Genomic DNA, 18,936 nt, shown 5'->3' with positions numbered 1-18,936 from the left:
ATAAAAAAAGTATAAAAAAAAAGAGATATATATAATAAAAAAAATGTATTGTACGTACATATATGTATTCATATGTACATATATGTATACGTATATATATACATAAATAATTGTGCGTAAATTTTATATAATCTTATGAACATGTATGTTTTTAAAAAAAAGAAAAAAAATTGTTATAACACTACGTAGTATTCCCCCTCTATAATTCTACTGTATTTGTAAATATATATATGTGTACATGTGTACTTATGTATATGCATAATAATAAAACTGCTTGTCAAGTAGTTCACGTATAAGAAATAGTATGTAAGCGTAAACAAAAACTTTGTATGTATATATATATATATATATACCTATACACATGTACATATACTAATGGGGTTATAGTCAGACGAACATCTCTCCCATATCATTGTAATAAAACATATTTCAGGAATACATAATTTAATGCATAAATTTAATTAAAAAATAAAAAAGTTAATTGTAAATTATTGCTTGTTCATGTATATTCTTAACTAAAAAAAGAGGTAAAAAAAAAGAACGTGAAAAAGAACTCGAAGAAGGGAAAAATAGAAAGGAGCAGGAAAGATAAAAAGAAAAAAAAAAAAAAAAAAAAAAAAAGAAAAAAGGAAAGAAAAAAGGAAAGAAAAAAGGAAAGAAAAATGGAAAGAAAAAAGGAAAGAAAAATGGAAAGAAAAATGGAAAGAAAAAAAAAATCAAATATTCTATATCACGAAAATGAAATAAAACATATGTACCCTATTTTGCAAGTTTTAAAGGTTCTTTTAAAAAAGAAAAAATAAATTAGAATTAAAACGTTATATAAACATTGCAAGCAATTTTTTAAAGAATGAAATATTTAAATGATTAATAAATAAAGAGGACAGGACAATCATATAAAAAAGCGATCGTTTATGTACAAAATGGAAGCTTTTATGTAGCGTTTTATATCTCAGTATGGGAAAGAAAACTTTTCATCTGTTCATCTTTTTTGTCGTTTCATATTTTTATATGTACTTTATTTATTTGTTCATTTATTTATTCATTCATTTATGCATTTATTTATTCATTCATTTATACATTTATTTATTCATTCATTTATACATTTATTTATTCATTCATATATGCATTTATTTATTCATTCATGTATGCATTTATTTATTCATTCATGTATGCATTTATTTATTCATTCATGTATGCATTTATTTATTCATTCATGTATGCATTTATTTATTCATTCATATATGCATTTATTTATTCATTCATATATGCACTTATTTATTCATCCATATATGCATTTATTTATTTATTCATTTATTTATTCGTTTATTTATTCGTTTATTTATTCGTTTATTTATTCGTTTATTTATTCGTTTATTTATTTATTTTTTTTTTTATTTCTCTGTGAAAGCATATATGTCTGAATAGACGTTATGAAAAACAAGTTAAAATTGCAGATACATATTTACACGTTTGCGACACAATTACCTACACATGAGTGAATGCACTTAAGCGTAAGCATAGGTATATTGTGTATATATGTATGTATGCATGTATGTATATACGTATATATGTATTGAAGTATATATGTTTACATATAGGTATGTTTTTATGTACGTATGTGCTTGTATAGAGGAAGAACATATATGAAATGTTTATTAATCATTCATGTTAATGTACATGTATGTGTGCATACCCTTGTTTATGTTTACATGTAAGTTCATATGCGAACGTATGCGTATATGTACATTGAGTTACATTTGTGTACAAGTATCCATATTAACATAAAAAAAGGATGAACTTACTATATCATTTAACAGCTTGTGCCTTTCTTATTTTTTTTTAAATACAATTGTATATGAAAATTGTTTGAAGTTATGTTCCATTTTTTTTTTTATTTTTTTTTTTTTTTGTTCCTGTATATAAACGTGTTACATTGAAGATGGGATATTTTTTTACCGCAATATGTTATGATTATTAGTACTGGATGCATATATAAATACACTTTATACATGTACTATATATATATATATATATATATATATATACACAAATATATCAGTATGATGCCATTATGTATATTCATTTATGAGCGGTAGGATTTTATCCCTTATACAATGGCACGATCATTTTTGTGTAAATTGGTGGGAGAGGGGAGAAAAAAAGAAAATTAAACAGAGGAGGGAAAAAAAAAAAAAAAATTACGTAAATTATTACCGCATGTTCCGTTAAATTGTTCGATCCGACTAAGTAAAAGAATAATAATTGCAAAATTGTATGTGAACATTTTTTTATATTTCTTCTCTGTTGTTCTATATTGATCTCTTTTGTTCTCCTTTTTTTTTTTTTAATTCTGAATGATCTTTTTCAAAATTCGTCAATCTTGTCTAAAGTAAATAAAAATAGTATAAATAATAAGAGTTTATTTTTTTATTTTTAAAAATGTTTACCCATCCGTATTTCAAAGAAATATGAGCACTTAAGTGCTACTATACATACAGATAAATTAGCATGACTTATTATTTATTATAATTTTTCCTCCTTATAAGCGTAATATATATTTATATATATGTAACACATGTAAGTGCAATATATATGTACATAATGAAAGATCTTCAATTGCACTCGTTGACAGAGGTGGATTCGGTAAAAATTAGCTTTAGAGAGGGACAGGGCTGGTACGTAGGTGTATTTACGGAAATAAAAGCGAAAGCACATGTAGCAACGTACGTAGTAAGTAGTAGCAGTGGTAGCATAGTTCGTAGCATCATTCATAGCACTGCTAGTAATATCAGTTGCATTGTTTACATTGGTGCAGCAGCATTGGCATTTCCGATCGGATACCCACGCGTAACAACCCACTATTTTGCCATAAGTATAGATGTATATACCTACAGCACCCAAAAAAATTTTCTAGCACATCCTGATTTTATTTGAAAAGTAAAGAAAAAATAAAAAGTAAAAATAAAAAGGTCTTTTTCATGATTAACATTTTGTGCGCATAATATAAATTATTTTCAAATTTTATGTAAACGTATAACATATATGTTTTTCATGATATTTACTCGTAATGATCTAAAACAAACGAGAATAGATGCTCTAAACATAAGTCGGATAAAACATATTGTGTCTATTTTTCATCCTTTTACATTTTCTAATTTAAAAATGGTGTAATGGTGTAATTCTTCTTCATATATTAACAAAATAAAAATATTAAAAGAGATGTTCTAATGCTGAAGTAGTTTCTCTCTGCAATAGTTACATATAGGAGCTTAATTCTCGATGCATCATGCGTTTTATATTTACACTGATTTAAAAATATATGAATGATTCTTAACAATTTGAACAAAAAAAGAAAAAGATGCAAAGCAATTAAGTTAGCATCCGGGTTAACTCACGTGCAACAGGAAATCTATCATGGAAAAGGAAGTAAAATGTGCAAATACGTGTTGCAAAAAAATTAGTGTAAATATGGCAATGCGGATGAATAACTACAAGGGAATATCCACGGGCGTGAACGGGCGTACATGCCAAATTACATCAAAGCCGTAACACGCCTAATCTCCTTATTCCTTAATTTCTTTTTTTTATATTTTGCAAAAATGTATATTTCGGATTACTTATTTTTCACTCCATGATTACGTCTTTTTTTAACCAGTTAGAATAAAAAAAAAAAAAAAAAAAAAAAGAGACGGAAAATATTTAACGTCCCGTTGTAAGTGTTGTATATGTTTTAATCTCCTCTTCCTGTGCTGTGTCCAATCCAGCCCCCGTTTTTCTTCTTTTTACATCTTCGAAAAAAGGCTCGGCTAGCTCTTTAGGTATGTGCACATTTTTGTAATAATTTTTATATCCTTCACTTAAAAAATTTAATTTATCACCCGCAACAGGGGCATAGATAGGCATAGTTAATTTGTTACCTACACCTTCATTAATTATTTTGTACCTCAACGTGCTATCAAATGTGGATATATTCTGTATAATATTTCTGTATTTGTCATTCTGTTTTTTACATTCAACCAATAAGTACTCGTAAGCCCACGCATCGGCACTCATATAATTGTCAACAGCTTTTATTAAACCATTAGGAAATGTTATATCATCTAAGCAATTGTTATTATCATTGATGAAGTTATTTAGGTTATTTAGGCATTTTTCGTATTTATACATCTGTTTAATGAGTTTCTTGCAAATTTTCCCGCTCTCACTATTAGTATTACTATTACTATTATTGTTCTTATTGCTATTACTATTACTATTATTGTTATTGTTATTGTTATTGTTACTATAGTTGTTACTATAGTTGTTACTATTATTATTGCTATTAGTGTTACTATTATTAATACTGTTATTATTACTGTTGTTAATATTATTGCTGTTCAGGTTGTTTTTTTTATTTTCACATATACAAGCTATTTTAGTTAATTTGGATATGATCGATATAATTTTTTTTTCTAAATTATTATCTTTTAATCTTTTGTCTGACCCACAACTATTATTATCTTCATCTTTTAAATTTTCTTTACTTTTATCTGAATCACTTAAAAGAGTAGAGCTTTTCTTTTTTTTTTTCAAAATTGGATCACTACTGGTATAATTATTTATACTGTCCTCATCATTGCCTAAATTTATTTTTAATTTAATTCTTCCCTTGCTCTCGCTCATGCTGTAGCTTTTTTTTTTTTTTTTTTTTTTGTTTTACTTTTTTTAATTACACTATTTTTACTTATTATGCATTGTTATAAATTAAATGAAAAAGGGAAGTTAGTTCTTTATTATCAATGACGTTAATCGTTGACCTTAATCGTTGACCCTAATCGTTAACATTAATCATTTATTGTTGATCATTTATTGTTGATCATCTATTGTTGATCATCTATTGTTGATCATCTATTGTTGATCATCTATTGTTGATCATCTATTGTTGATCATTTATTGTTGATCATCTATTGTTGATCATCTATTGTTGATCATCTATTGTTGACCATCTATTGTTGATCATCTATTGTTGATCATCTATTGTTGATCATCTATTGTTGATCATCTATTGTTGATCATTTATTGTTGATCATCTATTGTTGACCATCTATTGTTGATCATCTATTGTTGATCATCTATTGTTGATCATCTATTGTTGATCATTTATTGTTGATCTTCGTTTTGTGTTTTTTCTTCTTTTTTCAAAAATGCTGCTTAAAAATATAAATAAAAATTACTTCTCACTACTCAAACTTCAGTGAATATACTTGTCGTTAGCACATTATTACTAATATGTACTAACAGTAGGAAAATAAATCTGTCCCATCACCACCCCAAAAAGGATGATCATATATACTTTTGTATAATTTGTAAAAATGTTTTTAAGAAAAGCAAGCATATGTATAACATTTAACGTAAAAAGGAATAAATTATATGGGCCATATAACAGTGAGTTAGTTACTGAATACGAGTTTTCAATATCACCTTACAATAAGCACATGTATATGTAGCGTACACATTTATATGTACATTATTTTATATGTTTAAAAAGGGGCTACTTTTCAGTACTAAACTTTTTTTTTTTTTTTTTTGGTCTCGCATGAATAATTTCAACTGATACTACAGTGCTAACAAGGCAGTTCGGATAAAACGTGTTTTAAGTTTAAGCATAAGTATTTATTTTTTGCTTTCTCTTATACTTTTACCTTTACTTTTACCTTTACTTTTACCTTTACTTTTACTTTTACCTTTACTTTTATTTTTACCTTTAATTTTACTTTTATTTTTATTTTTACCTTTACTTTTATTTTTATTTTTACCTTTACTTTTACTTTTATTTTTACCTTTACTTTTATTTTTACCTTTACTTTTATTTTTATTTTTACCTTTACTTTTAATTTTTTTTTTTTTTTTTTTAATTATTGTCCGAACTTAATTTTTGACCATTTCTATGATGGAAGCATCTTCACCCTTCCCTTACTTTTTATTTTCCCCTTTTCAATATTCCACAAAAAGGAAAAAATATATTCCTTTCTCCACTTGTATGTTATTACAAATAGAAGGAAAAGCCCATGAACAAAGGTTATCCTACCCACCAATATAGTATTATATGTATAAATACACACATAATTTTTGTATTTGTAGCTAGGAAAAGGGCATGAACAAGTCATGAAAATAATTAGCAGTTGTTCATTACATTAAAGCTATATGGAAACAATAGGAGTGAGGAGGACATATATATATATATAAGATAAAAAAAACAAAAAAATTAAATAAGCCACAAATTAGCCATAAACATGAACTAATAAACGCTTGTTCATGTCTTTAAAATGCTATACGAGTTGGTTTTTTTTTTTTCTTTTTTCTTTGTTTTTGAAAATATAAAAAAAGGAGGTGGGAAGATGTGGTTACAAAAAATTTGGACGTTTCTACTAAAAATATTAAATAAAATAGGAAAAAACATAAACAAATAAAAACACAAATAAAAAAGTAGGGCCGAATAAGCAGCTCTGCTTGTTCACTGGATGATAAACTAAACAAAGGTGGAAAAAAAAATTAAATAACAAAGCAAAAAAAAAAAAAAGTGTAATATATCAGGTATGATAAAATACTATAAAGCGTCATATAATATAATAGTGTGATAAAACACTACAAAGTGTAACATAACAGTTTGACAAAATACAAACACTAAAACTTAAAAATCATTTTGAGAAAAATCTGCCATATACTGATATGATATCGTTCATTTGCTTCTCCCAGTAGTCCATCTTTTTAAGCGATTTCATAGATATGTCAATGATGCTTATACGATAAAAGACTTTCTTATTCGTCTGTGGAATATAGGTATTTATCATCATTCTTTTTAACTGTTTATTCAATTTTTTAGTGCATTTCACTTTTCTTTTCTTCAAGTTTACAGCTCGAGAAGGATAGGAATAAGACAAAAACTTAATTCTTGAAATATATCTCTTTGAAAAGGATATAGCACAGTCATTTATGTGCACCCTCCCCTTCTGAGTGATTCGATTAATGCCTGTCGAGATACCCTCCTTTGGGAAATTAGCCCCCAAATAGACAGAAGCGGCGGTAGGCACGGCATCAGAAGCAATAACAGGAGCAGATTTGTTCTTTTGCTTCCCCTTCCTCCTTCTGATGGTTAACATTTTGAATCGATTTTTTCTAAACAGTTCAACAGTATCTGCACCATCATACGTATTATCCTCTCTCGAATAAATGTTAAAAATTGTACTGTTATCACAAAACGTTTTGCTTATTAAAAAGCGGCAAACAAAATAAATCATGTTCTTATAAATTTGCAAAGCTTTTGTATGTATATTTTTCTTCTTCTGAAATGTAATGCTATCGGCATTAACATGATCCTTAAATTCTTGGCTAGTTAAGTAATGGAAATGATGAGTTGTTATTAAAGTGTTTTTGCTTAAAATTTCTTTCATTTTTTTCTTTCTATTTTTTTTTTTTTTCATACTAGATTTGTATGAACTACAAGTATACTTCTCCCTGAAATTGTTAATACCCTCATCATATAAAATATGATATAATTTCCTTGTGTTTGATTTCATTTCAGTTATTAGATAGCTAAAGTAATCGTCTGTAAACTTGTTAATAATTTTTAATGCATCAATTAATAGCTCATTGCCTAATAGGAAATGAACATTTTGTAAATAAATAAATGAAGAATATTTTATATTATTATTCCTTTTGTATTTGAACTTTTTTCCTTCCTTGTTCATATTTTTTTTGTCACAAAAAATATTATTTGATAAAAAAATATAATCTGATAAACGTTTAATTCTTTTCGTATCGACAAGTTGTGCTAGGTATTTGTTTCTTCTAAAATACTCATTTTTGTTAGCACAAAAAAAGCTTTTCAAGCTTGTGTTGTAATATTTAAAATTTGAAAAAATATCTTCACTTTTTTTTAAAAAAAATATTTTCTCAAATATTTTAATAAGCTCCATCATACAATAAACAATTTGAATTTGTCCTGCACTAAAACACTGAAAATATAGCACTTTGTAGAATACGTATTTTTCTCTTCTTATTATACTTGACAACAAAACTAAATTTTCGTTATTTTCATTTCCTTCAAATGGATTCATTTGCGCTGATCTTCTTCTAACGTTCCATAAAATATTTTCTACTAATTCGACATTCTCCCACTTTCCTCTGTTATGATGGAGGCTGTTTATGTAATAATTATGGTAACACATACTAGTGCTACCACTGCCAACACTACAATATCTACTGCATGTACCGCTCCTTTTTCCAGTAGTGTAGAATTTGCCCCTTAAAAAGTCAAGTACCATCGAGTACACTAAACGTACGTTCTTGTTGACCTGCTCCTCATAGCCTTTTTCCCTATATATAACTTTTACTTCATTAAGAATACCCCTTAAATAATAGTTACATACCTGAAAATAGGCCTTCACCACTAAATTTAATTTATTCGTTATAAAAAAATTGTAGTAAAAATTAGTCTTCAATTTTCTGTCATATAAATATAATAATTCGTTTTTTATTTTTACTAGCCAATTTTTACATAATTTGCTTTTCATCTCAAACTGATTTTTCATAATTGTAAGATATTCATTTTTCAATTTCGTCTTTACATTTTTGTACACGTAACACATTTCATTATACTGCTTCTTCACTCTTACAAGCTTCTCATTAAGCAGTTTTGTGTTAACATTATTGTACATATTAAAATAGGTAACTCTTTTTCTCCTGTTCATGTTAATATAATATCCATATTTCATATAAAATGGGAAAAAATTTTCAAAATAACACCCTCGTACGTTGTTATAATACCTTCTGTAATATTTGAAGTTGACCAAGTTGTTTTGTTTATGTAAAACATTTCCCTTCTTCCTTGATGTGCAATTTATTTTTTCAGTTAATAAATTATTCTCAGAAATTACTGAGTACCGCCTTTTAAGTGAATAAACTGTATTTCTACAAAAACATTTTATATTCGTATAGTACATAGCTTTATATAAATCAAAAAAGGAGACTATCTTCCTCAAAGAATTTCGATAATCTCCTCTTCTTAAAGAGAGAAATATATCTCTGATGTCATAGTACGAACCGAATATAATGTACTTAAAATAAAAATAATTACTAAATATATAATTCCTGTACGCGTAATTTATATGCTCTGGAAGAATATAATTCTTCTGACAATAGTCTATTATATTGTAAAAATTGTTCCTACCTTTCCAAGTTTTATTCCATGTTGTTTTCCACATTTTTTCCATTTGCATTTTGTTCAATAAAAATGTGTAATTATTCATAATTAAATCGGTTTTTTTATTATGAACATGTATGTAATTTTTTATTCTACCTTGCTTGTTCAGGTTTTTTTTTTTCAAAATGTTCATTTTGCCTGAACAAGCAATATTCTTCATATTGTCTTTTTCTTTGACCGTAATGTGGACATAATCGTCATCCTCAGAATATGGGTACCTCTCTCCTCCTAATCCTCCTATTCCTATTCCTTTATTCCCTTTTTGCTCATTTAAATAATTGAAATACGAGATAAGAGTATCATTTTTTGGCACATGAAAAGCGTAGTCGTAAAAAAAATTACTAAAATGATTAAACGTGTGAAGAGACGTGTTTATATATCTTTTATTATTTATATACAAGTTAATATTGTTACTTTTAAATAAAAAAATATAATTTAAATTTGTAAAAACATCCCAATAATGCATATGAAAAAAGGTACTTGGTACATATAAGGACAAATATTTACTACTTTTATTTTTTAATTTTATAAGCTGTTGCATATTATACCTATCAAACATGTTACAATAATCTGCCATACCACATTTTAATTTTATCTCAACACTTATGTATTTGTAAGAAAATTCTTTTTTCTTTTTTTCACCAATAGTGCAATTTGAAGGAAGATTATCGCTCCATATGTTTGGAAGCTCATTCGTTTTATTTGAATTTGTTTCTTCCAAAATACACGAATTGGCGGGTGTGCAAAATGGTGTATTGCCACTTTGCTCGTCCTCATTTTGTCCATCATTCTGTGCATCATTTTGTCCAACATTTTGTGCAACATTTTGTGCATCATTCTGTGCATCATTTTGTGCATCATTCTGTGCATCATTCTGTCCATCATCTTTTCTCTCCTCTTTTCCCTCCCCTTTTAACTCGCTCAATGGACCACCTTCACACTTTTCGAGATCTCTACACAAGTACAGAGGAATGAAAAATAAATTTTCTTCCACATAGCCAATATTATTTTTTTTTGAATTATTACGATACGTAAAATTATAATTATTATAAAACGATTCAAATAAATACTTGTTTGTAGAAATCTTTTTTTTTTTTTTTTTTTTGTCCTTAAGAATATGTATATACTGATTAAAATAAATTATAATATTCCGAATTATTTCATGAACGTTTATATTTTTTACATATGTAACTATATATTTCTTAATATAAACTATATTTTTTTTCTTACTCATATACTTAACAAATACTTTTATGTCATCATATAAATCTTGTGCTATTTTTTCCCAATTATGCAAAAAATAGGTTAAAAATATGTCTATATTATGTATTATATATGTTTTCATTTTGTTAATATATTCGTTCACCTTCCATGGATTATGGTATTTATAAAATGTACTTTTTATGAAATTTGTAAAATAAGAATTGAAAACGACAAAATTATTGTTAGCTAATAAATTATCTTCAAAAATTTGAATCTTCTCATGACATAATTTCTTAACCCAATAATACTGCAAAATTATATTTAAATTTTTTGCTTCATTTTCTTTCATTATTTTTATAACTGAATATTTTAAAAAAATATAGCTATAAAAATGTATGTGCTTAAGTAAATCACAACACGTGTACAAAACAAAATTGCCATTATATAACAGGCCTGAATAAATAGTAGTAATACCCAATAGCCTACTTACTATATATATACTGCCATTATTTGTTACATTTATTACATTTTCCCCCTTTTCTTCATCATTTGTTCGTAGTACAATCATCTTATTTCCTTCTCCAATTACTTCTAATGAACCTTCCATTATTTCTTTTGTTCTATTTTTAAATTTTCGTCATTAAATGTGCTTTCTGCTAACTGGCGTGTAAAATGAAACACTGTTCAGGCGTATGCCTAACTATGTATACACATGCTCGTGCAACCATACACGCCTTCGTATATACACATACATACATTAATGCGTACATATGCATACATACCTAAATGAGTACATATGCATACATACCTAAATGCGTACATATGCATACCTACCTAAATGCGTACATATGCATACATACCTAAATGCATACCTAAATACATATGTGTATACCTAAATGCACACATATATTGTACACCTTGGGGCATCATGGCAGGGTCCAAACCCTCTCTCATATGGAGTCAAGACTCACTACTCACAGTGCACCTTTGTATTAATGGCATTTAACTTAATTAGACAAATACATCATATCTCTTCTTGCTTTGAAATCTATCACTTGAAAAAATATTCCTTTGCTTCTTAATCGTCAAATAACTTTATCACAAAAAAAAAAAAAAAAAAAATGGCAAAAAGTAAATAGCAAAAAGTAAATAGCAAAAAGCAAATAGCAAAAAGCAAATAGCAAAAAGCAAAAAGTAAATAGCAAAAAGCAAAAAGCAAAAAGTAAATAGCAAAAAGCAAATAGCAAATAGCAAATAGCAAATAGCAAAAAGCAAAAAGCACAAAGCAAAGAACAAAGAACAAAGAACAAAATAGCAAAGCAGAAAAGCTGATAAATTACTGCCAAGGTACACTTCTCACGAATGACATACAAAGTTTTGTCTGCCGTGCGTGCTTGTCTTGTATGCTTTTTTCAGCTTAGCTTGCTATTTATTTTTACAAGCCATTTGTATATGGACATATTTCCAATCTCAAGTTCGCTAACTTCACTATTTTATCAAACTTGTATGTATTGACATAAAAAAAAAGGTGAAATAACGTAAAATAAAATAATACAATAAAAAATAAAATATAGCAAATTATAACAAAATATAGCAAAATATAGCAAAATATAGCAAAATATAGCAAAATATAGTAAAATAAAGCCAAATAAAACAAAATATATAGCAAATTATAACAAAATATAGCATAATATAGCAAATTAAAGCTAAGTAAAACAAAATATGATAAAATATACCAAAATAAAACAAAACAAAATATTAACCAAGTAATGATAATGGTGATAATACAAAAATCAAACACAAACTAGTTGCTGTTTTAAAAAAAACAAAAAAAAGCATATTGTATATACTTATATATACATTATATATATTATATATTTATATATTGTATACATTCGTACAATGCGCTTAGAATTATGTGAAGCAACTACCTGTTTATTAAAATATTTTATTATATTTAATATATATGCACGTTTTACCTAAAAAAAGGGGGCAGGGAAAAAATTATTTTTTTTTTTTAATTTATAAAAATATAATTTAGCCAAGGTCATTATTTATTTATATCTTTTTAAAAGAAAGGGTTATATATATTTTTTATTTTATTTTAATATATATACATACATATATAATATATATACATACATACATAATATATATACATACATATATAATATATATATATATATATACTATTTTTTTTTTTTTACTTTTTTGTTGTAACATGGATATAAATTACGTAAAAATTTTAGTTGAAAAAAAAATAAGATTAAGTATTTTTTGGTGTTTAAGAATTGTCAATATTTTCTTCGAAAGCAAAAAAAGAAAAAACATAATATAAAATAAAATAGAATAAAATAAAAATAGAACATTAGTCATTACGAATAACAGCAACGATAGTAGCAGCGACGGTAACAATGAACGGGTGGTAGTGAAGATGAAACATATTTTTTACAAAAAGAAATGACGAATATTTTTTTTTAACCAAAAATTGCATATATGGCATAACATAATAAAAATTTTAATTTTTGGGAAAAGGGTATAAATTGTAAATTTTATGAATGTACATTTTGCGTGTTCTCTTGTCATATTATGCAGAAATTTTGATTAGGCAAATGAGCAATTTTTTTTTTTTTTTTTTTTTGGTTATTCCCATTTTCTTCATCATTTTTGTCATTTTTTATTATAACTAAAGGAATGCGTCCAGTTGACATATACATATATCAGTAGCAAGCACAGATAAATGTAAAAAAAAAAAATAAAAAAAAAAATAAAATAAAAAAAATTATCAACTAGTTTAGAACTGTTCAATAAGTAGCACGTTAAGAAGTGAAGATGCGAGAAAAGGCAAGTATATGCATGTTATTGTTCATGAAGGAGAACTCGTGAATGTATAACAACTGCTTGTCGGGTTGTTTATATAGAATTATAATTTTTTTTCTTTTTTCTAAAAAAGGAATTTATACAAGTGAAGTAGTTCTCTATAGTAAAATCTTCTAAACATAAAAAAAGGACAAAAAAAAAGGGGAAAAAAATGGGCAAAAAAAAAGAGAAAAAAAATGGGCAAAAAAAAAGAGAAAAAAAATGGGCAAAAAAAATGACAGGAAGAAAACTTGTTAAGACACCTAGCACATATGTCAAATGTTAAAAGAGCATTTCTTCAAATGTGCTCTTCTCTCTTTGTTATGTATATTCCATAATTATGATGATATGGTAAGTTACAATATATCAATCGTAGAAATGGTTTCTACTTTTTAATTAACATTTCAAGAACGGACTAATAAGAGACCGTTTATTTTTGACATTATGGTATAAGGGATGTAATGCATTTGCAAACAATTGCGTCATGTGTGTACCTAATTAGTCATAATGCTATGTATGAAGAAAAAACAAGTGCCTATAGAAGTTATATGTACTTGTATATGCAGACATGTATTTGTGTATATACGTTGCAGATAATTTACGTTTACACCGCAAATATACTGCAAATCGTTAAGCGAACGAATCCCATATTTACAACACAAAAGGTCGGTTGCAGCTGAGTGAGTGAATTGACGTACAAACGAACTGACTAACCACATCGCAGTAGGTACATGTCCCCTATTGCTTGTATTTTTTTTTTTTTTTTTTTTTTTTTTTTTTTTTTTTTTTTTTTTTTTTTTTTTTTTTTTTTTTTTTTTTTTTTTTTTTTTTGTAATATAATTCGTTCAATTTAGCTTTATTTTATTATTTTATAGACAAATGGAAAAATATGTTTAATGTAGAAAAGAAACCTTTAAGAAAAATGGTTGAGGTGGTTGTTCCCACATGCACGAATACATAGACACACACATGTGCGTATATTTGCTTTAAAAAAAGATAAGTAACATGTGCTAAAAATGACAGACCAGGCCAAAGGAAGTGATATATATGCGTATAAGAAACTATAAAAGATGAAAAAAGAAAAAGCGCATTTTTATTGTTCCACTTAATTATATCATTGATGTTATGTTTAATATATACTATACAGTTGCATGTACCATGCGCAGCGTATACATATGTGTAATGCATATAAATGCACACTGAAAAAACAAGGAAACGCCACTACTCCGATATTCTACTACACTATAACACATCTTCTGCAATTGTCACTCAGAGGTACCTTTACAACACATGATTTAATACCACCTTGTTTTCCATTTTACGTGAATTGGAATTTGCCGTGTTATGAGAACCTGAGTTTTGTCTGGGGTTATAGCTACTGATCTGCGTGTTATTGTGCGTTTCATACTGCTCATTCCGCATTTCACTCTGCTTCTCGTACTGCCTCGTGCCCTGGTGAGGCTGGCTATCCGTAGCGGTCTGTCTACCAGTCCCCACTTCACCTACGTCGAACGCGTTACTGAGATTCCAGTTAATTATCAAATCGATAAGCTCCTTGGAAACAACTTTTGAATTACTTCCAAATACAGTATTCTGGATGTTTAAACACAACTTTGATATTTGTCTTCCTGATAATCCATAGAGCCGTCTAGCTATATCATCTAAATAATTATCATCTACAGAATCATCAATGATTATATTATATTTTTTTAAAGGAAAAACATATTTATTAAAATATACCGATACCATTTTTTTAATTTCACTAATTTGTGGGATGTCAAAATTATACTGTTCATCAATTCGATCCATAACAGCTGGGTCTAGTATATCTCTACAATTGGTAGCTAAGATAACACCAAAGTTTTTACTTTCTGTACCTGTATGATATAGAAAAGAAGCTAATGCATTTCTTAAATGCTCAGAAAAATTAATAAATGATTCATTTCGTCCTTTCCTAAGAAAAGCTTCCGCTTCATCAATAAAAATAATGCATTTTTTATTTTTCCTTTTTTTAACAAATTCAAATATCTTATTTAATTCAACAGACGCATGTATACCTAATGCGCTTACATCTCCTCCATTTATTATGATATAATCGAAATTACTATAGTATGATACTGTTTTTGCAAAAAGAGTTTTTCCTGTACCTGGTGGACCATGTAATAATATATTTTTTAAATAGAGATCATATTTCTTTGAATTTCTTAAGCTGTTAATAGACCATGTAAGCTTTTCTTGCAATTCTTCATTCAACACGATTTGATCAAACATGTTACTACTACTGTCACTACCACTACCACTACCACTTTTTATATTCGCTACCTTATGATGGGCTTTATCCCCTCCTCCGTTAACTTGTACTACTATGTATTTCTTAAAAAGAGAAAAATTTCTCTTCAAATTGAATAAATCAAAAAACTTATTAATATGCCATAGGGAGGTTTCCCTTATTAGCTTAGGTTTTCCCAGTTTAGTTTCAGTATATGTTCTTATAAATCTAGTAGTATGCTTAGTTGCATAAACACCGAGTGATGTAAGTGTAACGGCTAATGCAAATCTGTATACCTTTTCCTTATCATTTAAAAATAAAAATAAAGAATTATTAAACTGTTCAAAGTATTTATTAATACTTTCTATTTTTGTTTTTCTTTCCTCATCTGCTTTTGCTTTTAACGTTTTTAAGTGAATATCTAAATTTTTTCTTTCTCTTTCTATTAATCCTTTATTTTCTTCATATATTCTAGCCTTCATATTTTCACGTTCTAAACTTTTCTCCTCTCTTATTTGTTTCATTTTTAGATTCATTAATTCTAATTCATTTCTTTTTCTAATATTTTCTTGTCTTAAATATTGTTCATGTTGATTTCGTAACCACTCTTCATTTTGTTTTTGTTGATCTAGAAGCTTTTTTTGATAGGCTTCTGCTTCTAACCTAGTCTTATATTCAGCTGTAACTCTTTCTTGTTCTTGTTGATAATTAATAGTTTTCCTTCTCTCTTCATTTTCTATCCTAGTTTTATTACTAAGATATTGAGCTCGTTGTAAAGACAATTCTTCCATCTGCTTCTCATATTCCTTTTGTTTTGTTAGCTCCTGCAATTTTATTAATTCAAATGCTTTTTTCGAATTAGATGATTGGTCTAACTCCTTCAGAGCTTTTGCTCCTCTTTCCAAAGCGGTCGGATCAAAATTTCCAGTTATGTGCTCACCTACTTTTTCATCTGTATATCCATATTTGTTTCCACTCGGGGGTCCGGACCCCATCTTCTTTGAAATATTTGGGAAATTCATTTCGTCTTTGCTACTCCGGGCATGTATACTCAACAGTCGTTAATTTTTTGGCTGCAAGGGAATAACTTCTTATAACGCTGGAAAAGGAAAAATAAAATGAAAAAAAAAATAATAAAACTGTAAGAATGATAAAACAGTAGAAAACAAAATAAAATGGTCGCTCCAGGAACACTGCTCTCGAAAGCATTTACCTGATTAGCTGTAGTATGCAAAAATGTATTTCTGCTATTATAAAAAAGCAAAGCACGTGGATCTACACTTAAAAAATAAAATAAAAACAAATAAAAATAAATAAAAATAAATAAAAATAAATAAAAATAAATAAAAATAAATAAAAATAAATAAAAATAAATAAAAATAAATAAAAATAAATAAAAACAAATCAAAACAAAACAAAACAAAACTAAACAAATCAAAACAAAACAAAACAAATCAAAACAAAACAAAAATAAATAAAAACAAAACAAAACAAAACAAATCAAAACAAATCAAAACAAATCAAAACAAATCAAAAATAAATAAAAACAAACTCTTATAACTCACATGTGACATTGTTCATTAGAAATTTTGAACAGTTTGTCCGTCCGTCCGTCGTTTCTTTTTTTATTTTGTAAAATATGCTTCTAAAAAATGTAGTAAATGTATGAACTCCTCGAACGTTCAATATTAATATAACAAAATTGTTTAAAAAAAAAAAGTACTCTCCAGCGCTATTTCCGTCGTTCATACAAGCACAAATATATAGGTAGGTATGTGTATATATAAATATATATATGTGGACGCCATAATGTAGCATATTATGTATGATAACTTTTATCGCATCTTTCCTTATTTTTCTTTTTTTTCCCGTTGCTAACATATTGCAAGAAAAAAAAAAAAAAAAAAAAAAAAAAAAAAAGAACGTTATATCATTGGGAAATTTAATCAAATGAGGACTTACAAATTTAGCTTTTTTTTTTTTTTTTTTTTTTCACCATTCGACATATTATAACTATGTAAAGGCAATCATCAGAAATGAGGAAAGAAATATATGGTAAATTTTCTTCCATTCATTTTTTATTCATTTTGTTCTCATCTTAATAATGCCATCTTTTTTTTTTTTTTTTTCTTTCCTTCTTTCCTAAGCGTACATATGTTAAATGTAGAACGGAAAAAAATGTATTTTGTTATCTGTTATTAGTTATTCGTTATTAGTTAATATTTTTTATATTTAATTTTTTTTTAGTACTAAAATATTGTTTAGTTATTTTTTCTCTTCCTTTTTTTTATATTTAGTGAAAATTGTTAACCTTTTATTTCTGTTCCGTTAGAAGAGACCTATATAAACACACACCATTTATGGAGTCGTTCACTAGATCACATACCGAATGGTATATTACAAACTATTCTACATGTATTTTACTTCTTACAAAATTGCAGGGCTCTTATATGTGTTATTTTGTTACCGCAAAATGTTCGACTTTTTTTTTTTTTTTTCACCTTACATTCCCCCAATGGTATACTATGTGGAAGAGGGTTTCCCCCCCTTATCGTTCATGTGCTCTATTCGTATCGTTCATGTGATCTATTCGTATCGTTCATGTGCTCTATTCGTATCGTTCATGTGCTCTATTCGTATCGTTCATGTGATCTATTCGTATCGTTCATGTGCTCTATTCGTATCGTTCATGTGATCTATTCGTATCGTTCATGTGCTCTATTCGTATCGTTCATGTGCTCTATTCGTATCGTTCATGTGCTCTATTCGTATCGTTCATGTGATCTATTCGTATCGTTCATGTGCTCTATTCGTATCGTTCATGTGATCTATTCGTATCGTTCATGTGCTCTATTCGTATCGTTCATGTGCTCTATTCGTATCGTTCATGTGCTCTATTCGTATCGTTCATGTGCTCTATTCTTATAGCCCATAAATTCTCTCCATACAGTTCACATTTGCTCGCCCTCTTGCTATTCTTTTCCGTTTCTTCTTATCCCCAAATAGCAATCAATGGGACCATACACTCGATATAATAGCCCCAAGGTAAATGAATTACAAGTGTAAAAACCTGTTAACATTATACCAACAGTTTGTAAATTGTTCATAGGGGAAAAGAACTATCGACTTGTCTTATCGTATAGGGGACGTACAAACAAATGAACAAAATGAGCATATAAATGTTGATGTTCATAAGAATACATACCAATTGTTGCATGTAATGTATGTGTCCATGATATGCATGAAAGTTTTGAGAGTTCTTCCAGCATTTCCCTCATATAGACAAATTTATAAAATTCGACTTAAAAAAAGAGAAGAAACTAATAAGGGGGACAAGAAAGAAGTAGAAAAAAAAAAAAAA

General features: G+C 27.3%; 4 protein-coding genes across 4 annotated transcripts; 1 reads left to right on the top strand and 3 right to left on the bottom strand.

Annotated features, from left to right (window-relative positions):
* Window positions 1-2,604: 2,604 nt before the first annotated feature.
* On the top strand, window positions 2,605-2,937 carry MKS88_000452 (uncharacterized protein; the record flags this gene model as incomplete). Its single annotated transcript, XM_067215577.1, has 1 exon — window positions 2,605-2,937. The coding sequence occupies one exon, from the start codon at window positions 2,605-2,607 to the stop codon at window positions 2,935-2,937; it is 333 nt and encodes a 110-aa protein (XP_067075690.1).
* Window positions 2,938-3,702: 765 nt separating this feature from the next.
* MKS88_000451 (mediator of RNA polymerase II transcription subunit 10) lies at window positions 3,703-4,665 on the bottom strand (the record flags this gene model as incomplete). The annotated part of the gene is made up of 1 exon (XM_067215566.1): window positions 3,703-4,665. The coding sequence occupies one exon, from the start codon at window positions 4,663-4,665 to the stop codon at window positions 3,703-3,705; it is 963 nt and encodes a 320-aa protein (XP_067075689.1).
* Window positions 4,666-6,680: 2,015 nt separating this feature from the next.
* On the bottom strand, window positions 6,681-11,054 carry MKS88_000450 (uncharacterized protein; the record flags this gene model as incomplete). The annotated part of the gene is made up of 1 exon (XM_067215556.1): window positions 6,681-11,054. The coding sequence occupies one exon, from the start codon at window positions 11,052-11,054 to the stop codon at window positions 6,681-6,683; it is 4,374 nt and encodes a 1,457-aa protein (XP_067075688.1).
* A 3,533-nt stretch (window positions 11,055-14,587) lies between these two features.
* Window positions 14,588-16,570, bottom strand: MKS88_000449 (AAA family ATPase; the record flags this gene model as incomplete). Its single annotated transcript, XM_067215545.1, has 1 exon — window positions 14,588-16,570. The coding sequence occupies one exon, from the start codon at window positions 16,568-16,570 to the stop codon at window positions 14,588-14,590; it is 1,983 nt and encodes a 660-aa protein (XP_067075687.1).
* Window positions 16,571-18,936: the final 2,366 nt, after the last annotated feature.

The sequence above is a fragment of the Plasmodium brasilianum genome, chromosome 1, assembly GCF_023973825.1.
Source record: "Plasmodium brasilianum strain Bolivian I chromosome 1, whole genome shotgun sequence".
NCBI classification, from domain to species: domain Eukaryota; phylum Apicomplexa; class Aconoidasida; order Haemosporida; family Plasmodiidae; genus Plasmodium; species Plasmodium brasilianum.
This window is presented reverse-complemented; position numbering and strand designations above follow the sequence as displayed.